A 23,252-nucleotide genomic window follows, 5' to 3' on the forward strand; every position below is an offset into this window, starting at 1 on the left:
GTACCTATTTTATTTTGTATAAAGTAACAGATACTTTGATGATTTTATATATATATATATATATATATCAATAAGTGCTGCGTGCTGTAATGAATGCTTTTTATTATCAAAATAAGTAATGAATTATTCATTTTTGATAATACATGGGTAATTGAATACCATAATGTCATGTAGTTTCCTATTTGTAACTTGCAAATAATAATAGGCCCTAATTGATAGTTAATTCTGGAAAATGAAAAATAGTGAACGCATTCATAAATCTTTTGTCAAAACAGCAACGCAGGTGTAAGGGTTTATTGTTTCAGAGGCTAGGGTGTTTCAAGGACAAAGTGCTGGGCCTCCCGGCTCACGGGGGGAGGGGTGGTGGTGAGACTGAGAGAGAAGAGGGGGAGGAAACTGGTTTTGGCTATTTATTGATTAGTTCACCGGACCCTTCTAGACAACAAAATTGAGTGACAGTGACAGTGTTAAATCACCATGTTCTGTATTTAATTTCTTGTTTACTTTGTGTGTTATTCTATTAATTTAAGTGTTTTGTTCTATTTCCTCCTGGTCCCTTGCAAATTGTATTATCAATGCTAAATAATTGTGGTCAATTCAAATTATATTTTTGATTATTAAAATCTCCTACAGAAAAAGACAAAAGTCAAACCAGGCAAGGAAAAAACCTGCTATTGTAATCCCCATACCCAGCCATTTGGGAAGTGGTGAAAGTCTAGTCTAAATAGCTCAAAGGTCTCACCCTTCCCTTCCCCCCCTTCCAACCCCCTACTCAATGTTACTATTCCGCTCATTTCGAGATCATTGCACAACGCCTGCCTCCCTTCTATTGTTTTGCCTTTATAGTGTTTCTATTCTGACTTTTTATAAACATAAATTTATTGCTTACGTAACAGTTCAGTAGTGAAATTTTCTATTGTGAAACACTAGGCCTACTTTAAAACAAAATCACTACCGATCATGTCATTCTATTCCGTGTCAAGTCAGTATACCATTGCCAGTCAGTCGCCGGCGACTGCTTTGAGTTGACCTATTCTGTCGTGACAGCTATAAAAATAGGTTAGGACAACTACCTCTTGCTTATTTCTATATTTGTATGACTGTAGAATCTACAGTAATACAAATTATCCATCATTTTATGCAAACACAAGTTACATTTCAACAAATATTGATCTTACAATTTTATACCAAACTAGCGAGTTCAAAGATAAGCTCGAGTTTCAAGGCCGTACTCTACTCGAACTCAACATCTCAATACTCGCCCATTTAGTGTTAATTGTATAAATTAGGGATGGTCAAGTCTCGAAATTTCGGGAAATTTTAAATCTCGTTACACGAGATGAGATTTCTTTTTGGCCGAGATTTTTATCAAGACGAGAATAAAAAAATAAAAAAAATTTAAAAAAAATTAAAAACGCCTGCAGAAAGTCAATGCAATACCCGCAATACAGGAGCGTGTTGTAGTTGCGTTTCCTTTGCGAAGGCGTTCTTATTGAATTAATTCTTTAAATGTAAATATTGCTTTAATTATTTTAATAATATTACTTTAATACTATTTGAGAAGTTTTGTTAAGTGTAAGCAGCGTGAGGAATGTTTCATTACTATAAAAAGTCAAAACAAGTACCAACTATTTAAAAAAAATTAATATTACTTTTATTTTATGATTTATTTTATTTTAGGATAAGTTTAACTCTATCCTAACTGATATCACTATGTTTCCTAATCGTAGGCATTTTTAATAACTTAGGCGTGATTAATAAAAAAATGTTATTCTGATGTTTTTTAATAAAAGATTGTAAATATTTTTGCCTATTATCATTATTTTTTTATTTAAACAGTCATCTAACAATGTTACAAAATCAGGTAAAAATTTTGAACGTGCATTTCCCGTTGTGTATGAGAAGGGAAATCCCGTCTCGATCTCGTCTCGAAATTTTATGAGAAATAAAAAATCTCGTCTCGTCTCGTCTCGAACTAAAAATCCAATCTCGTCCATCCCTAGTATAAATAAAATCGGATCCATTAAAACCGGGTCCAGCCTAAGATCCAATTGTAGTAAAAAACACTGATTATCAACTTTTTTGGTTCATGCTGATTTAAGAATGAACCAAAAGTATTGAAAGCCAACAAATATAAATGTGAAAACTAAGTAACAATACTACCTGTACATCATAAAATAAACTCTATTTTATTTAATACAGGTCAATAATAATAAACTTAACGATTGCTTTATTGATATAGGCTTATTCTAATTGTTAGTGAAGGGTGAATTTCCTTAGGCAAACCATAAAATTAGCAGTGTCCATTAATGAGGTTAGGTCAGCAACTATCCTCTTGTTCATAATTTTATTTAGTACATTTTTTACTTTAACCTTTTTAAGGTAAAGGATCCATTACAGAAACACATGATGTATTTAATTTTTGAAGAAAATTATGCCGTGCTGCATCGAATCGAATCGCATCGATTCGAATCGAAATTCTTTGAATCGCATCGATGCATCGAATCGAAAAAAATATGCTGCATCGCACACCCCTAATGAAATGAAAAGGTTAAGAATTTGGTCATTGAGTATTCTTTTGGATATTTGGCCAAAAGATGGACACTAAAAATATTTCAGATTTTTTTAAATGACTTATATTATGGTTTTGTAAAAAAAACAGCTTCAAGATTGCTTTAAGAGTTAACTCTAACAACTAAGTTAAGAGTTTATTCTATTCTAACAACTGTTCACTGTGGGCTTCCTCTATCCTTATGGCTGCTTAATTATTGATATGAGTAAGTAAGCCAGACTTACAACATTGAGCTTTCATATTATAATCCTCCTGGCCCTGAGTTTTCCTCTATGAAATTTTCCTCACTCTTTGTTTTCCAACCCATGGACAGAAATGACGAGTCTCTCTCTCTCTGCACCCTGGATTCAATCTTACATCTACCCAGAACATCAACCTGTAGAAAATATAATTACGGTTACCTCAAATCCAAACTTGAAAAACTGATGTAGCACTTCTCTGATCCGGCTGTGAAGGACGTCTTTGTCGGCCTCGTCCCAATCCTCCGGCACCTGGCTGGCGTCGTCTATATGTCTCACTATGGTGGAGATGCACTCACACATGCTCAGCGCCTCTCTCTGTAAAAACGCTCACATTACCAACACAGAAATTTGGTCCTATGTAGGACTTTATCAGAGTCAAGTGGTGAGGAATTTGATTAAATTTACAGTAATTTAGAATCGGATGTTTACAATAAGATTCAAAATTATGTCAGATAGCAGTGGTGTGAAATTAAAAATAGTGTGGGATTATAATATGGAGTCAGAAGTGGGTAAGATTTTAACTGATAAATTCATTGAGTAAAACGGCGGGTTCAGGAGCTATACTTTCATAGCCGATCTCAGAAAGTTCTCTCTTTTGGTATATATTTCTTGAGCCAGTGGATTGTGGAGTTTTCTGCCCCTTGAGGCTTGGTTTAGTTTCAAACAGCTTTAGGTGGTGTTCTGGCAGAACACAGTAGAATGAGCGACTTACAAAATTACACTAGTCAAAATTTGATTTTCCTTCTTGTATTTTGATGATTTGGTAATTGAGGTGGCAAACCAGCTGCTGTAGCTTGCAGTAAGCTGTATTTTCAGTTTGGAATAGTAAAATAATTGGTATCCAACAGAAATCAGCGATTATCAGTACACTCTGTAGGTGGCTCAAATCAGCTACATTCATTTTCATCCAAAACTGGCGACAACTTAACATGGGAATGGAATGTCTTGTTCAATTCTTAGTCAAAGAGACAACACATCCCAAAACGTAGGCTAGTATTGCTAGTTCAATAACCTCCATCACACGAAGACCAAAGATTGATAACACACTTTGTTTAAGAATTTCCCAGAGGTTACTAACAACGTGATGATACCAAACTGACCTTAAGCTTGGATAGAGAGTCGCCGATGATGTTGCAGCACAGTGATGAGAGGTTGTTCTCGTAAGCCTCACTCTCCAGATCCTTTCTCAGCATCTTGGACAGATGTAGAACATTGAGTATCTTCTCTCTACTGTCCACACAGAGCTCCTGTAGGTGGCGGCACACGGAGAACATCTTCTGTCTACATCACAAACAGACATTACACAGAGAAGTAAGATACTGAGGAAACATGCTTAGAACAACCGTGCACCTTTAGCTCTGGAATACGTGGGGCAGAAATATACTAGTAACGAGAAAGGAAGAGCCTGAACAGCTATTGTTTACAACAGCAGTTGAAGCGCACAGGCTATTCCTACAGCGTGAGCGCTGTTGTATGTACGTGACAGTGAGGGTTGAAGAGGAGAGCGGAGGACGACCAATAGAATTTTCACTGGACACAAGTGAATGGTGCTAGACACAACTTAAGTGTACTATTGAATGTAGAAAAATCAACAATTTAGGATATTAAAAAGAATAAGTCATCAATGGTAACTTAAAAATCAATAATGCCCCGCTTACTTGATTATACTCTCCGCCTCCGTTACATGGGCGATGCTCTTTGTCAACTCATCCACCTGACTCTGGAACTGCTCTCGGGTGATCTTCACCATCGAGATGGCCATGTGACTGCAACAAAACAGAACCTTTCAAGACATTTAACAAACTTATAAGTAGGGCATATGTTCTAATTGGGACGAATATATTGGAAACTCCAATAACTTGAATTCACATTTAACATTGATTAATTCTTAGAAAAAACACATAAATTAATATATTTTCCTATCATTGTCTCGTACTGTGACAATAGTACAGTAGTAGTGAATATTTTCTGCAAAATTGGTAAAATCGAGAATCTTTCCTGGCGCAATCTTTGCAGATCCTTCCTACGATAGTGAAAATTATAGCTAGACACTTATTATTTCTGGCCCAAAACGATCTCTTGGGCTAACTGTTGGCCAGACCTCAAAACTTCAGGGAGTCATAGACCTTTGTAAAACATCTGACAATGAGATAAACCAACCAAAAGCTGCTGCCGACCAGAGCTTGTCCACCAGGGATGTGTTTGGTGATGCTGGAAATAAAGGACCATTCTTCTTTGAGGATATTCTTCTGTATTCTGTGCTGTTGAATCATCTGAACCCACTGTTGGAGGAAATCCAGGTAAACCTGCACAAACAATGTGCAAGGTTTAAAAGAGGAACAGATAGTTTCCTTTGTAATTGCTTTACCTATTACACCAGATATACAGACTCTAAGAGGCTTCTAGACATAACTTTTTTCTCTTAAAATTAGTTGTAATAGTCCTGATACTGCAATATTGACTGAAAAGTGTTTACAACAGTCAACAGTTCTAATAGGAAACAGGTTGATACTTGTTTTCATAGAATGTAATTTTAAACACCTCAGAGAAGGAAAATTATAAAAGCATCTTGAGTAGCTCCATTAATAGTTTGAATGTACAACATGATTTAAATAAATAGGTCAAGTTACCTTTTACTGTTGTCATTTTTATAGCATTTTTCAGTTCACTCTAGTTTCAAGGCTTGTTGCCCTATTGTCAAATATTACGATATTTCGTCCTCTTATTTTTACTGTAGTCATCGTCATGATTAAATTCAGTTCACACTCAAACACTACAAATAAAAAAACCATTAAGAACATTGAAACATTTGGCCATCCAAATAATCAAAATTGAACTGCGGAAGATGCCGAAGCCGCACACAGACTGATACAACTCAATATGAATTATTAAATAAAATAAATACTTTTGATATGACAGGCCTAGAATCCTGTTCCAGCTCATGGACTGGCAATGTTGTTTTTCTGAGATAATACTATCATATCAACAGTATTTTTGGTACTCTTTGTGTTAAAATGTATACTTTTTATCCAAACCATCAACAGAGCTAATCAAGTGGATTCACTATATTTCCTGAAGTGAAAAAATGTATAATAACATTTTGCCAAAACACAATCATCATAATCTTTGATATTGGAGCTGCTGACAGTGTTATTTCCATACCAAGTAAATCCGTGTTAGTTTTTTTACTCTCACGACAACACTTACAATACAGATGTAGCATTTGTCACCTCAAGCACACTCTGAACGCTGGCATCGAAGCTGGTGACTCTAGACTTGAAAGACTCTACAATATCAGCTGAGCAGTTCCACAAAGATGAGTTGACGTTGTCCAGGTAGCGCTGTCTGTTGAGCACGGCAAGCCTCAGTCCTTCTTTCAGCTCTCGGATCAGCTAGAAAACAAAAAATATTGCTTACATCCTTTGGTCATAATGTTAGTCTGATGATGAATTTAGAACAAGTCCAGTGGAGCTTGTATATTGTGTGTAGACTAAAGACAATAGACAATAGACAATAGACAATTCCTTTATTACAATTTCATCAAGAAATGTTACAGCGTCAAATTTAAATAAATAACATTGGTATACATTTGTGTACATTTGTATTTGTGTTAAGGGTCTGGCACAAAATCCTTTTGAGTGTTTTAGATCTACAGTTAGTAATGATGATTTCCTTACAGGTCTTTGTATGTGGGAGTTTTTTGTTTTAATTCCTTCAAAGCAAGGTTTTTTCAACGTCCACTGGACCCTTCCGCTAGTCCCTGATGCTGGTAGTTTTTCCCAAATAGCAACAAACCGTTCATCATTTTGCAGCTGTTCTGCAGAAAAGTCGGTTCTAGACATGATTAAATTCATAATTTCATTATCGAAGTAGAACTCAAAGATAAATATTAGGCTAAATTAAAATTGAAGGTCCATATTCACAACTAAAAAGTTGTTCTCACAATCTTTTAGAGTATCAACCTGTCATAGTTTTGACGTTAGAAAACAATAAATCTGTCTCTGTCCCACTCACAACTGGGAACAGCTGTAAAAAATTGGAGCAACTAATGGACAACATGCTGTATACGGTCTTGTTAGTTCACTGATTGTTCTTTCAAAAAGATCAATGATTCATTAGCGAGTCTTATCAAACCGTAGTGTCTTTACAGGTAACAAGGAAGGGTCATCAGACCGCCATGAAACTTATACAGTAGTGTTTTCGTTTTGTAAAACATATCGAAAGATTTTCCATTAAAAAACTTACTTGTCTTATACTCATGACTGATGGTCGCTCCGGTTTGGTCTCTATCCTGAGTCGCAAGTATGCATGTATCATGTCCATGGGTATGTGAGAGATGAAGAGGTAGGCAGCCTGGTAGGATGGCAACCCTAGACCCTGAGACTCTGCGCTCCAGTAGCCGTACCTGCGCATCTCTTGGTCTTCCTCCTCAGACACCTGACACAAGCATACAATTATATTTCAGTCTCTATCCTGATCATGTCCATGGGTATGTGATAGATGAAGAGGTAGGCAGCCTGGTAGGATGGCAACCCTAGACCCTGAGACTCTGCGCTCCAGTAGCCGTACCTGCGCATCTCTTGGTCTTCCTCCTCAGACACCTGACACAAGCATACAATTATATTTCAGTCTCTATCCTGATCATGTCCATGGGAATGTGATAGATGAAGAGGTAGGCAGCCTGGTAGGATGGCAGCCCTAGACCCTGCGACTCTGCGCTCCAGTAGCCGTACCTGCGCATCTCTTGGTCTTCCTCTTCAGACACCTGACATAGTTAAATAGATATTGAAAATTACGAGGGATTGAAAGGGTTGTGCTTTTAGTTTGTGAAGGGATTTTAATTTCCATCCTGATTTCCTGGACAGGATCTTTCTGTCTATGCAGGAAGATAAACTTTAGTCTTTAAAAAAATCTTAATTTGAAGTAATGTCTCAAATTGCCACCATTAGAAAAGCAGCATTAACTTTTTCATGTTTATTTATCACATTCAATGCCATCATGACTACAGTCATGATGGCATAGTTCCGCAATCGCAGACTACATCTGTGATTGCGGAACTATGGTTATCATCTTCCGTGATTGCAGAGACATCATCATCACCCAACAATGGAAAATTTGTTAATATCTCTAATAGGGGAGACATCATCGTCACTCGGATCAGAGCAAATGAGCTCACAATTGAAAAAATCCTGTAAAAAAAAAAACTTGTAGTAAATACCAATCCCACGCAAAGATCAGGAATAAAATTTTCCCATAGCAACTCGTCCATCCCCAAACATTATGGTAGTGTAATGACGAGTAAACTAGACAAGCTAGGATGACCTTGTAAAGCTAGGACGTACCGTAGGTGTTTATGAGGCCTTTCACTCTGTGGCAGTTGATAATGATGGAAGGAAGGATTGTAGGTTTCTTGAGGAAGATCCAGTGAAGACAAGGAGGGATCATATGGTAAAGGAAAAGAAACTGTAAAAAATGGAAGGAGATCGAGAGACCTAGTCTAAGCCCAGAGATTTAGTGGAACTGAAGAGAATATGTTTGTACTCAGGAAAAGGAGCTGCGAAAATGGTCTACTACTTTACAACCTACAATAATTTCCTGTTCACTCACTTCATTACTCACATTGGTGGGATCATCATCTGGTTTCTGCAGAGTGAAACTAGCCTTCCTCAACATGCCCATGTGAAGCTTTTCAAGAAAACTGAGAGCTTTACGCAGACCTTTGGTTTTAAGCACGTCTTCTATATATTTTCTGCAACATACATTAACAATTTCTCAATCATGGGTATTGTAAATAATTCTTTTCTTTAATAAAGTTATGGTAACTAACAGTTAACAATAGACAAAAAGTATTACTATTTACTTAATAGATTATGTACACTAACTTCATGAACAACATACAGATTGCCATGAAGTCCATCAATAAGTTTAACAAAATGAGAAAAGAAAAGTTTAATCCATCAAAACCCATTACAATGTCAAAAGTAATATCTCTGCACTGATATTTTTCAAGTTGCAGAGAGTTTTACAAAATGGGTCAAACATTGCAGAAAACATGATACGATAATTATTTTGTTTATTTCTCTTTAATTTTATGGCAGAGTAAAGCAAAACATATATTGTTGTCTAAAATATCTGTTTTCAATAGCATATTCCTCATTACTACCCAACAAACTGGATCAAAAATAAATTTTCATAACTCTGTATTCGAAAATAGCCCATTTCCATACAGCTGAGATCCTCAAAAATCGTCAATTTCCATACACCGAAAACAAATAGTGATCAGCTGACTTTTCCTGGCATAAACATTACATAAAATTGTTACACAAACAATACTTTGCCTGACATCAACAAAGTTACAACTGAAGTTTTTGGTTAGCTCAAAATTGTAGTTTTTGTAGTTTTTTTTTTTTCATTGTGATAAAAAGTATTGTTCAATACTCGTCACGAAAGTCCCATTTCGGGGCGAGATAGTGTTTTACATGCAAGTCTAAGACGAGCATGGGAAACACTATCGAGCTTTCGAACTTTCCACAGATCGAACTTTGGTGACTAGTAGTGAAATATACTATTACAATCCTAACCAAAATAAAACCTTTTTTTCAAAGTGAGATAAAATTAGCTTTACAAGGTTAAATTTCATCAACAGATAAGTTTCTGGTATGAAAACCACAACCAAATTTATGCTTAACCGAGTATTATTTATCAAATATGAAAACGTCGGAGCGAATCAACCTTGTATTCACCTGAACACGGAGTTGTTGTTGTGAGATATGTCTGCCTGCTCCAAGTACTTGGCCACTCTCACTAGAGGCTGGATGTTGTAGAAGTCATGACTGGCCTCATCCTCCGGCTCCACAGAGATCACTGCACACTTGGCACTGCGGCTGAACGCCTCCGACAGCTCCGTTATTAAACTATAGACAGTTCAGTTTTAACTTAATTAATTTCAAAGCAGCAGGATACTAAGTGTATATATTAAACTAAATAAGACCATATGAAATTACTTTCATAGTATTGTCACCAACTTAGATCAGCTGTTTTTCAATTATGAGCCCAATCGTAAAGGACAGCATCTTTAAGTTTTGATCCATCAAAGATCTGGTTAAATTTTGTGTTTTAGTTTTTTGATTCAGCTTTGTATTTTTTCAGACTATTCACAGGATTGAACCTTTTGAAAGTAGATTAGCACAGCTGCTCACATACCCAACTGTAACTGTAAATTATGTAACAGTTTTTTTTGTAAAATTTTAAAAGTCTTTTTTAAGTCTTATGTCCGACTTTTACATCCTGGGAAGCTATGCTCTAGCCTGGGCCCATTATACACATTACTTAAAGCTAGACCTAGAGGGTAGCATCATTATCACATGGATAAAATCAATTGGTGATTGGTAGGATTTGAACCCGAGACATCAAAGGACCGAAGCCCTGTACTCTACAACTAGACTAGCTCGCTCTTTATCTTTTCAAGCAATACTTCTAGCAAGTATAAAGCTAACAAACACTTATTCTGGATTTTGCTGTATGTATAGAAGTTTAACAACCACACATTGCGTATAGGTATTTAATGTAAACTGTATAATATATTTTACTTACTCTGAGGCACATTGGTTCTTCTCGGCATGAGCCAACAGATGTTTGCCCAGTATGAGCAGTTTGAGCCTGTGATGCTTGGTCATATTGTACCACACACACATGGCCTGAAAACAACAGATTACAAGACAAACTTTAAGATATCTAAACAAACAAGAAATAGTGATTGCAAATTGTTTGGCTAAGATTTAACTAAGGGTTGTAAGTATTAAATATAAACTACGTAGGTAGGCCTTAATGGTGTCAAACTGATTATTCATTATGCTCAACAGCAGTGTAGATGATTTTAAAATGCACATTAGTCAATGTTTGGTGTTGTCTTTAAAAATTTGTTTAACTTTGACGATCTTCGACAAAACATTTTACTTTAATATACTGAAGTAGACATCTGCTTTTTCAACAGAAATTTAAATTATTAATCTAAATCAGCGCAATCTGTCAGTGGCTAACTTTACCTCGACCACTTTGATTTAAAAACCGGAGAAAACTTAAACATGGTATGGAAAGTTTGGTTCTATTTATCAATAGTCAAAGATAAAAGTCAAGTTTATACATTGCCTTATAGCAGCTTTAAAGGTTTTTACCATTACTGTTCTGTCTAACATCGTCAGAGAAAATGACGTTGTAACTACGATTCAAAACTCTCGATTACCTTGATGCGGGCTATAAACCTGTCGCTCATGTACAACGGATAGTGAGCTGCGAATGCTTTGCTGGACGGGAACAGAGCCTCGGCAGCTTGCAGTCTAGCCATGAGAGCCTCCACCTCCCGCAACGCCTCGTTCTGTTGCTGCATACACACAGGACAGAACATGGACAGGCATGTGCAGCAGTTGCCTTCATCGTCTTCTCCTGAAAATTGTAAATAAAACTCAGCAAACACACTTTCTCCCTAGTCAAAACTTCTTATTGTCAAGTGGTAGGAGTAACTACGATATTTTATAGGTAAAATCACAAAAATCTTAATAACTTTTGAACTTTAAACACCATTTCGTTTACAGTTGAAAGAACCATCATAACATACTAAATTTAAATCAAAATCTTTTGGGTTAATTTGGTTGTTTTGTGTATTTTAAAAGAAAATCACCATAAAAAAATATTTCAAAAAAGAAAACACATGATGCTACCCACTGTACTGTATTATTACTGTATGGATTAGTACCCACTTTCTTATTTTGTTTTAGAAATGTTTCAAAAGTAATTCATACATGAAATATTAGTTTATCACTGACTCAAGATGCAAAATTTAAATTTTAAAATCAAAAGAAATATTATTTTTAAGAGGCTCCAAGATGAAACAAACCTCAGCAAAAAAGGTTGGTAACAATAGGTATAGTTTCTTTGTTTCATATTTTTAATCACAAAGAAAAATTACTAGCTCTTATCTACAATAGCAGACAATTCATAAATTAATTGGCCGTAGACTCCGACTGATGATTACGAATCTGACAGGCGATGTTTTGTGGTCCTAATTCATTTCAAAGCCTCAGGGCCACATTCAAGGTTACAATGACTTGTCATAGGGACACTGTGACAAGGACTAATTTTCGTCTCATGTGTGACACTTTCAGGTCCTTGTTTGCAATCATCATTACGACTTTTTGTTAGAGCCCTGTTATCGTCAAACATTTTACATTTAACATAGTTATAGCTACAATATTTATTTACCATAATATTAATTACATCAATCTGGTATTTATTTTTGTATTGTTTTCATACATTTTTAATCACTCGTCTACATAAACACTACACATAAATAAGTACAAACCTATGCACTGTCCCGAGCAGGTGACCTGAGCAGGGATGTGGATTCCACTGTCGTTGCTTAGAGTTGGATCAGATCGTCTTCTAAATCTGAAAATCAAAATAGAATGGCTTACATTATAGTGTATGGTCAATTTAAAAATGTATTACCCTCTGGACTAGAGACTCCTAGTCAAGAAGGCAATACTGTACTTTTTGCAAGGCAGAATTTTTTACTTTGGGTCTTATAAATAGTTTTGGTTCGACGTGAGGGCAAAAATTGGGTTGATTTAGAAAACATTGAATTTTTTAAATATTAGAGTGGAACCTCCATGGCAAGTCACTCTTGATGGCAAGAGTAATCTTCAAATCCCATTGAATTTTTTTAACCCCACATGTTATTGCAAACCTAGATAAGAAGTCAACCTTGATAATAAGCCTTATTTAATAATATAAATGAGAGTCTTGTTGTTGAGGTTTTACTGTAATAATAAAATCACTCTGTTTATACATAATATTATACATGATCTCGGTGAAATAGGCTAGTGAACATAGTGTGATCACAACAAAATGGTGAATATCTTCTTCAGTTATGGTGAAATTGTGAACGTCTTCCGCAGACATGACAAAATCGTGAACGTTTTCATAACACGGCAAAATCAATACAGTTTTCCGCATTACAGCATAATCGTGAACATCATTAGAGGGCTTGTTGAAGTCCAGTCCAGAACGCCTTCCGCAGTCAAAGTGGAATCATAAACATGTTCAGGGGTCGCAGTGAAATTGTAAACGTCTTAAATGGTCTCGGCAAACTCTTGGCCATCTTCTATGGTCGATGCGATATCATCATTTGCAAACCGAAGAACATCACACAGAATTGCAGCAAAATTGAAAACTTTTGATCGCACATCTTTGCAGACACTTTCTCCAATCGCAAACAAGCTCAGCACGGCTCGACCCGACCCAAGTATGGTCTGAAAATTATTTCCAATCCGTAATGATCTCTCGGCCCAACTGTTGGCTTGACCGACCTAAAAATATCGAGGAGCCGTAGACCCCTACCTTACACATGGTATCAATAGTTTGGTTTAGCAAACGGACACACCTCCAAGGGGAAGTGGTATTGCAGTATTCCACAACAAAATAATTATGGATGAAAAGATGCGCTTACTTGTAATTGATAATATCCAGCAGTAGTGACTGTACCCCCTCCCTAGCCTCGCACAGGTATTGGTCCTGTTGTTGAGGTGTGCGGTCGGCGTGCCAGGCCTGCAGCTCCAGCCAGATCAGGTCTTTTAACTCATTCTGCCACAAGTGTTCCTCTCTACTGAGCTGCACACAGTCAACATTTACTAAAAAACTTATTTCAATCGACGGGTGAAAAACCACATATATTGTACACTGTTTATTGTATGCCTATTAAAATTTATTGAAGTTATAACTTGATCTAATATCTAATTTAATAAACAGAACAACAGTTGGCTGTTTAATGATCTGAAATTGGAAGAGCTGCTTTATTCATCTTTTGATTATGGCCTTGAATAAGTAACACTGATCTTAACCAGTAATATTAGCTATTATCTCATACAATTAATACTACTAATCCTTCACTGATCTTCGCCTAGAAATATACATTCTGGTGAGTCAGCATCATACAAATCTTATTAATCCGATACGAATCTAACATGAATGTGTGTCATTTTAAAACATAAGCTCTATGTAGTTCCCAAGTCCATCTAAGACATACAATTAGTTCCAAACATAATTTTTCTACACCTTCACCTTCGGTCTACAAGGTTTACTCGTTGAAACTAACCTGACGTCTACAGCTAGTCACGTCGCCCTGACGTTCTGGGTTGCCCATCTTGATAAGCATGGAGAACGTCTGGTAGAACTCCACTCGACTCTGGTTACACTCATCAATACTCTGCGCGACAGTGGCCTGGGACGACGGACGACACTGGCGCGACGAAACCGGTTTGCTGGACAAGCTCATGAACCGGTTGCATGACTCAACCTGCAATCCGAAAATCTGCAGCACACCAGCCGCACAGGGCATGAGGTCATGAGATGAATTAAAAAATAAAGCACAGCAAATAATGAGCAAACAAAACTAAAAAAAAAAACTCATAAGTCATCAGTTTGAAAAACAACTAAAATCATAAATAATAAAAGAAATATGATGCAAGAAAAATAATAGAGCTTGCTTACTATTGGATTATTGTGTTGTTTAAGAAATGAGCATGAAAAATGATTATGCATGATTGCAATTAGAATGATAAAGGGATGTTTAGAACACTGAATAAACACTTTATATACACTTTAAATATACTCTATGTATACTAGGTTATCGTAACCAGTCATTTTAATAACCCAATACAGGCCGATGTCAGTCAGTCCGGAATGAAGCAAGGACTTACCATTGCCGAGCTAAATTGTTATTCCTCCGCTGTTACTGAGGTGACTGTTATTTCCCTGGCGTTACCGGAGCACAGTTATTTCTCTGCATGTTATCATGTTGACTGTTATTCTAATGATTTTGTTATGAAACCTACATTTTCCATTTCACCTTAATATAATTTACACAGTATTAGTTTTACAATAACTGCTCGGACTGTTATTGGTGAAACTTGGCTCGTCCAGTGCCGGCCCTGGGTTACAGCGGCAATGTAGCAGCTGGCGTTGGCAAATCTACTGAAACCGTTATTAAAATAGCAGGGTTCTATCAGTAACCTAATACTACAAAAACAGTTATTTGTTGGAAACCCTGATATTTTAACTATTATTTTTTTGTCGCCCATCCCTAGTATGGGGATAGTATGTCATCTTCTATAGATAGTCAAAGGTATAAGGTATATGGCCTATCTACTACAAGGTGTTTATGTTGGTACCTTAAACGCAGACTGTGGAGGTAAACTCTCCGCCCTATCATCTCTAGGCGCCGCTGGAGTCCGAATGTCGCTCAGATCCAGCTTGAGATCTCTCTCCGAGCCTCGTAGTCGCTGCATCGTCCGTTTGTTGTAGCTCGGCCGACGTTCTATGGGACTATCCGCTGTAAACAATATGCTAAAATGATATTCCATACTGCATGCAAACAAATAAGTACACATATTAAATTGGAAATTAATTACGTTGTCGGAGGAGTTTCTTAGTTAACATTAGGCTAATTATCTCATCTGAAACATCCTCTGCAAAAGCATTCACAATATAATTCACAATACAGATATTTGTAACATTGTCAGGTGTCACAGTCCAAAAGACTGGTAATATCTAACATATTTCTAACAATAATGTTAGGGTTTGTGCCATAAATGAAAAATTCAGTAAACAAACCATGTTAATCAGATTCACCTTTTCAGATAAAGAAAAATAAACCATAAATAGTGTTTTATCATTCAAATATGACAATGGACTATTCTCTACGAATAATAAATAAAGAAAAAGAAAGAAAATTCAGTCAATAGTATATGGGCAATTATATGATTCATAAATCAAATATGCAATATTTTCATCTACGATGATAGTTATGAATTCAAGGATACAATGAAGAAAAGGTTACAATAACATATTTTTCTATTGTGTGGTCCTATTTAAATGACATACAGTATTAAGATAGATTAACATTTTACCTAACAAAATTTAGAAAATCATTAACAAGAAGTCCAAGCTAATTGTTTGGGTTTCTAGAGAGTCAATTCAAATTTAAAAAACTAGTTACGAAATTACAAGCGTTTACAGATACAAATAAAATAACAGTACATTAAATAAACATTTCAAATACTAAATATAAATGATAACTAATTCAAATGATTAATGGAAACCCCCAAAGTACAACTTACTTTGACCACAGCACACCCAGAACATATTCTACACTGACGTAAGACGAAGACGGAGATATTCAACAAAGGCACACAAGCTAGCCATCCATCATACCCCTGGGGGAATGGGGGAAATCAATGCTAGCCCTTATTACTTACCGAAATAGATTGCCTTATAAATCACATTACTTTTACCTATAACAATATTTCTCTAGTAAAAATTTCAAAAAGTTTCCATAATATATTTTAAGTTTTTCTTTTCAGGTCATTTAATGCAATTCACCCTAATTCGTTTGGAAGGGATACTGTTTTAGACAAAAATATATATATAGTTAAGAAACTAAAAACTAAATCTTGAACAAAAATATTTTCTTCATAACACAAATTACAAATTACCATAACAAACACTGAACGTAGTGTAAAGAAAGAAGATTTGTTTACGTCTGGCTTTGTATTTGCACCGTCCATTAGCACGGACAAACATCGTCTGAAGACATGACTGGACAACTGTAACCTGAGGCAACTTTGCTAAAGTCAAGGCTACTGGTGCTACTCTAGGCCACGTTACTGGTACAGGGGTTTACAAAAATACCTCATTTGATTTCCTTTATTTCACCTGACCTTTCTTGACATTTAGTTCAATTCTTTGATATATTGTAATTTCGTTAATTCTTCTGACCTACCCTGAAATGTTACCTATAGATTTATCTGACCTCATACATTTTGTAAATTTCCTTGACATATTGTAAGTTTTACTGACTTTCCCTTACCTGCCCTGGCATGTTAAAAATTACCTTAACTTCCCCTGAAATTAAATTAACCATCCCTAACTTGTTATAACTTCCCTGACATGTGTTGTGTATTTGCTTGGTCTTCCCCTGCATTTTGTTAATTTCCCCGAAATACTGTAAATGTTCTTCATTTTCAATGATTTTCCCTAACATGTAAATTTAAGTAATTTTCCCAGAAATATTGTAAATTACCCTGTAGAGAACTTTACCTGACCTTCCATAACCTATTGAATTTTCCTCATTTACTGTATTTTTCCCCTTCATCTACATGGTGTTTATTTCCCTGGCCTGCCCTAAAATGTTCCAAAATTCCCCAATTTGCCCTGAAATGTTATGAGGTTCCCTAATATATTTTCACTTCCCTGGCCTTCCCTTACATATAGTTAATCTCGCTGATTTAATATAAATTTTCTTGACTTTCTCTCGCTTACCCTAACATGCTACAAATTTCAGTAATTTCCCCTAAAATTTTGTAAACTTGTAAATTACCCAAATTTTCCATGACTTGTCCTTAACTGGTTATAATTTCCCTGGTCTATAGTAAATTTTCTGACTTTCCCTTGCCTTACCCAAAATTTAGTTTATTTCCCTTAACTTCCCGTCATTTTGTGCATTCCTCTGACATATTGAATATTTTTCTGACTTTTCCTAAATATTTTCCCTGACATGTTTATTTCTCTGGCCTTCCCCAATATTTTGTACATTTACCTGACATACTGTACATAACCCTGATTGTTTTAGACCCATGCCAACAAGTTGTAAATTTTTCTGTCCTGTCTCAGCATGATGTTAAATTCCTGCTCAGGCTACGGCTTATTCATCACCATGTGATTTTATCAGTATTTATTTGGGGTTAAAATTATCAATCAAACATCTAAGAACAAGATTAATAAAAAAACTCAAATCCAACCAGGCATGAGACAAACATGAAAACAATCATCTGATTTTACAAAAACCAATGGTGAAACCTGAGTTCAGTACATCACATTCGCAGACGTTTATTTTATGATCTTACTTCAGGAAATTCTTAAGTGGGTACTTTTCCTTCAATTAATAAAAAACAATCATTTTAAAAATATTTCATAACTGCCATTGATAAAATAATCGACGTATTAGGTAAGTTCTGTTACGACAAAAGTTTGATCACGAACATCAAGTCACGAGACCAATTCTTTTAGCTACCCGCTATAACCTAATTTGATTTCATCGTCCCTAGAGCCTACTAAACTCCAGTTTATGGAACTTAGTTTTGATATTATCTTATGTAAGTTTCTGTAGGCCTTAGTAAAACTGGCTAGAATATTTAATACACACTGTACCTTCATCTTCAAAACTATTGGAGGATGGAGTTCTGTTATAGATGTTTTTCTCTGACGAACTTCTGCCTCCATAAATCAATCGTGGACTAGATTTTGTTTCCCTGAAAAGCAAGTAAACTTGTTTAGAATCAATCAATAAAAATTTACAAAATTTATTAATCACATTTATCTTTTTGTGATACTAATAAGAACATGAAAAATTCATAGAACCTAAAATAAATAGAAATAAAAATGTAGCCTACATGCTGCTTTAGGAGCTAGCTGTTACGTTAGATATTATAATACGATAATATAATATTGAGATGTGACGTTAAAATTATGCACAAACAATAACATATTAGCATAGACTAACCAACGCAAATAGACTTCTCATCCCATTGTAAATTTTGAAGCTTGTTTTCCGTGTCTAGTTCATGTCCGGTGACAATGGACGCTAGTGTCAACAAAACTTTGTTTCTATGATTTTAGGGTTAATTTCTTGATTTGTGCTTTACTGTTTTGTTATAGGCTAACTAGGCGACGAGTTATTGTTTATGATTAGATCGTATTATTTGGTTAAACGAGGTTTTAAATGACTGAAATAATAAGAAACGAATTGTAAACAAAACACAACCTCTACAGAACCTCTACAAAACACAGCACCGTACAGAACTAACAATAAAATTGTCTTCAGCTGTTCCATAAAGAAATCTACTAAGCGAGTATGTTTTATCTATTAGTTTGTAAACATGTTGGTTATCAACCTCTGGTAGTTCTCCCGTCTGCTCTTGTCCTTGATGCGTATCCTGGTGCGTGGAGGCGTGCTGCCGAGATGGTCGTAGTCCATCAGCAGGTCGTCCACCCCGGGACTGAGCGGGGAGTCGTCATATTTCGGCCTAGAACTGTCACGAATAGTCAGCTATTGGTGGAGACACTGCTTCTTACCGAGCGTCGATAACAGATGTGTTTGGAAACATCGACGTTTTTCTATTGATATTCGATGTTTTTTACATCGACGGTAGGTGACCAATGTTTTAGCATATTGATATTTTCAACTGACATTGGTGTTTTGGACAACCATGGATCTTGCATCATCGATGTTTTTACATTGATGGTTAGGTTTTCAATGTTTTAGTTAGGTTGATATTTTCAACCAACATTGATGTTTTGGACAACCATGGATACATATTAGATAGTTTTTACATTGATGGTAGGTGTCCGATGTTTTAGTATATTGATATTTTTAACCAACATTGATGTTTTGGACAACCATGGATATATATTAGATAGTTTTTACATTGATGGTAGGTGTCCGATGTTTTAGAATATTGATATTTTCAACAAACATTGATGTGTTGGACAACCATGGATATATATTCGATGGTTTTTACATTGATGGTAGGTGTCCAATGATTTAGTTACGTTGATATTTTCAACCAACATTGATGTTTTGTACAACCATGGATCTTGGGTCTTCGATGTTTTTACATTGATATTTAGGTGTCCAATATTTTAGTTACGTTGATATTTTCAAAAACATTAAGCTTTTGGACAACCTCATTAGGTGAAGACCGCATCATTGAAAAAGCTAAACTAGCTTATTTAGCTTATTAAATGATACAGTCATCACCCGAATACCTAGAGTAAAAAAATATTTGAGACCGAGGAAGCTTATCATCTGGATTAACAATAGATTTTTTCTGCACTTGAATTTGCATTTGTTTGAATTAAAACTTATAAACTCTACAGCAAGAAATTGATTATTTTGTCTGTTTTATTGAAAAGCTGAATGAATATAGAATTCAAAACCATCTTGAAATGGATCAGAGTTTTGTTGGAAACTAATGAACTATTTACATTGAGATAAAGGTACCAATTATTGGATTTTGTAATAAATTGTAGCAGCAAACTCATAAATTACAACTCAAAATCAATTATGATCGATTAAAACATTTAGTGTGATTTTTGCAAGTTTAAAACTGTGTCTAGAACATTTACGGTATGTTAATTATCTGAAGCACACGAAAAACACACATAAAACAATACTATTAAATTTTACGACGAAATTCTTGGTAAATCGATGGTACATGCTGATACATTGATGGTCAACACCGACTAATAAAATAGCCTAGTGCACCTATTGCTCGAATTCGACCAATTGCAAAGTATTACAGGCGTTATTTCAAAACTAATTATAGTCGTGGTCATAATTTCTGATAACTTAAAAGAGTCAACTCAAAGATAATGTAATCAATCACTCTGCTCCAGTTATCGAAAGTGAAAACGAACTCAGTCTGAAAACGAACGCTCTTGTGTGTAACGGTTTTGTGTGTTTACTATGAGCCAAAAGTCAAAAAGTCAAATCATTTATTGCCGCAACACATTTACAATGTATGACAACGTCAAAAATAGGTACTTTACAACAAATTATTTACAAATCAAATGCATCAGTCCATTGATTTACAATTATCAATGAATTCATTCAAAGAATATACACTAAGCTGCAACAAAATACATTTCAACTGTTTCTTAAGACATACAGGTTCTAAACTTTTAAGGCGAGGTGGTAACATATTGAACAGTCTTATTCCTAACTCAAAAGAACTAACAACCAGGGCCGGATCTAGACAATTTTTGAGTGGGGGCAAACTAAAATTTGCCGCCCCTCCCCCCCCCTTCACCCACAACAAAAAATCCCTCACAAATTAAACAAAAATGGAATAAGTAAAGTGGAATAGGTAGATATAACGAATTCCTTGATATAACGAATTTTTTTTAATCCCCTAGAACTCTCCATAAGACACAATGTATATTTTACCTCTACATAACGAACAAACTATAACAACGACCTTGATTTAACGAATTTGTCGTGATTTCGGCTAAAATAAGACACCTCAATATAACAAATTTATCATTGTCAGAACCTCTACATTGCGAATTTAACCTCTGCATAACGAATTGTCTACGTCTTTCCCTCGATATAACAAATCCCCCACCCAATTATTGTTTTGGGAAAATCTGTTTCTTTATCAAATGAAATGGAAAGGTCACGTCATCGCTTGCGCTAACATTCGTCTGCTCCGTTTTACATCTTTGTCTGCTGTCTCTGCGCGCGCTATGTTGCAACTGAGAACTGATTTCATTCACTGAGGACTGATGACGACGTAATGTTTAGTAAGCTGTGATTGGGCGATATGGGATAACTATGGTGAATTGTACAATTTTTTTGATAAAGAAAACCATAAGAAAGAATATAAAAACAAAACCAAAGAGAATGAATATTGAATAACAACATCGCTATTTTAACATTCCTTTTACGAGTATTTTTACTATCCCCAGACAGCACACTTTCTCCTAAGGACATCCCACGGATATTGCGACAGGATGTGCAAGATATCCCATAGTGGTCCTATGGTCAACTTGGGATATCACAGGATATCCACAGGAATGCCTAATGTCCCCGCCCGGGGATGTCCTACGGATAAGCTCACACGCATATCCGTGGGACATCCGAGGTCATCCCAGGGTAGTCCTCAGGACATTCTCAGGACATATGGGACTACTATGGGATGTCCCTGGGATAATGTGTGGTCTGGGCCTGAACATAAAAAACACAAAATAATATAGATTTAGTATGAAAAGCTTAATTATAAGTTTAGTAAATTGATTAAATAGTTAATAAACAAAACATTTTGAAGAAAAAAACGAGAAAAAAGTTTTTGGCCCAGACGGGTTTCGAACCTGGTACCTTCGCCTTGTGAGCCTCTTACCTTACCTCCTGAGCTATCTGCGCTTGTTGATCATGGGTGTTTTCAAGTGGTTAAAGAGTAGCCGACAGTTGCAATGGTCGCAATACTTAAAATATTTTTGATACTACAGTATAGGCTATATATGATTCTGTTCTGTGTGTGTGTTGTTCTGTGTGTATGATGGTTATGTTCTGTGTATGATCTGTTTAGACCTCAAGTAGTTGAATTGTTTTTCTGGTAGTTGGAGAGGATACTGGTATTTGAATATAGATTATTTAATCACCATTAGATTAGCACTGTAATAATTGATTGTTATATGATTAAAATTAGTTTTTTGTTGTTTTATTAATTTAAAGTTAGAATTAAATTCACATTCCACACAACTATGATAGAACTCTAGTTTTCCTGAACTCAGTGGTAGTAATATGTCAGTAAAGTAAAGTCAACCCTTGCTAGCCATAGTATTAACAAGACATATTTTCAATCTGGGAAACCTTAAACTTTTAAAATAAATTATAAAACCTCAACATCTTAATGCGTGGGGATCTTATTTTTAGAAAAAAACAGACCAAAATTATTTGTTAAATAATGAAGACGGCCCAATTATAAATTCGGAATTACTGAAAATAATTACATCAAGAACAACACTGTAACATATCCAAAATTCAAAAGATTAATTTTTCTAATATTATTTTTTATTTTTCCAATATCCTTTAAATAATCTGTTTTAACTTTGTTTAAAATTAATTTATTAAGTAAATATTTACTTTTTGTACTAGTGTAAACACAGCCTGAAGATGGAAACCAAGTTTCTGAAAGCACTAGTGAAAAAAACAAATTATTATATATTGGCCTTGTTGAACATTTAAATTTAGATATACTGTACATTTCATCAGTGGTAGTATTTTTTTTCTTCAGTTTGTTACCGGGACATTACGGGACATTACAGGATATCCAGTGGATTTTGTACATGTCCCGGGATGTCATGGGACATTCTGGGATATCCTATGGCATTCGTACATATCCCGGGACTTTACAGGATATCCTGTGGTTAACTTACAAATCCCGGGACATTACGGTATATTGTAGGATATCCTGTGGATTTCGTACTCGTCCCGGGATTTTGCGGGATATCCTGAGGATAGCGCACATATCCCGAGACATTCTCAGGACATATGGGACTACTATGGGATGTCCCTGGGATAAAGTGTGCTGTTTGGGTCCTTAAGTTGGCTATGATTATACACTTTTATAATGACTTATCTAATAATTTATTGTTTTCAATACGATTTGTTTCAACTAGCATTAGCAACACCAATGCTATAGTTAATGATTATTATTGACATTCCTCTGTTGTGATAAATCAGTACTGTACTGTAAGTAGCCTACCGGCCTATCGCGAGCAGTAGCTTACAAAACTTTCTACTGTTTTGTTTTGTTCTTTACATA

The 23,252-nt window shown here is 35.5% G+C and overlaps 1 protein-coding gene across 1 annotated transcript in view; it reads right to left on the reverse strand.

Moving 5' to 3' along the window:
- The window catches only part of LOC128993569 (mitogen-activated protein kinase kinase kinase 4), a 53,923-nt gene that overhangs the window by 23,136 nt on the left and 7,535 nt on the right, over positions 1-23,252 (reverse strand). The window contains exons 2-17 of the mRNA XM_054417544.1: positions 18,819-18,956; positions 18,076-18,176; positions 15,039-15,199; positions 13,964-14,179; positions 13,319-13,479; positions 12,173-12,258; positions 11,057-11,256; positions 10,408-10,511; positions 9,558-9,728; positions 8,418-8,563; positions 7,060-7,229; positions 6,045-6,206; positions 4,975-5,120; positions 4,473-4,580; positions 3,915-4,095; positions 2,974-3,129 (exon numbers count right to left, since the gene is read on the reverse strand). Coding sequence (XP_054273519.1) covers positions 2,974-3,129; positions 3,915-4,095; positions 4,473-4,580; positions 4,975-5,120; positions 6,045-6,206; positions 7,060-7,229; positions 8,418-8,563; positions 9,558-9,728; positions 10,408-10,511; positions 11,057-11,256; positions 12,173-12,258; positions 13,319-13,479; positions 13,964-14,179; positions 15,039-15,199; positions 18,076-18,176; positions 18,819-18,956 — 2,407 coding nt within the window. The remainder of the gene's footprint in view (positions 1-2,973; positions 3,130-3,914; positions 4,096-4,472; positions 4,581-4,974; positions 5,121-6,044; positions 6,207-7,059; positions 7,230-8,417; positions 8,564-9,557; positions 9,729-10,407; positions 10,512-11,056; positions 11,257-12,172; positions 12,259-13,318; positions 13,480-13,963; positions 14,180-15,038; positions 15,200-18,075; positions 18,177-18,818; positions 18,957-23,252) is intronic.

This window comes from Macrosteles quadrilineatus, unplaced genomic scaffold, assembly GCF_028750875.1.
Source record: "Macrosteles quadrilineatus isolate MER2022 unplaced genomic scaffold, UCM_ALF_1.0 Scaffold_1__1_contigs__length_201487025, whole genome shotgun sequence".
NCBI classification, from domain to species: Eukaryota; Metazoa; Arthropoda; class Insecta; order Hemiptera; family Cicadellidae; genus Macrosteles; species Macrosteles quadrilineatus.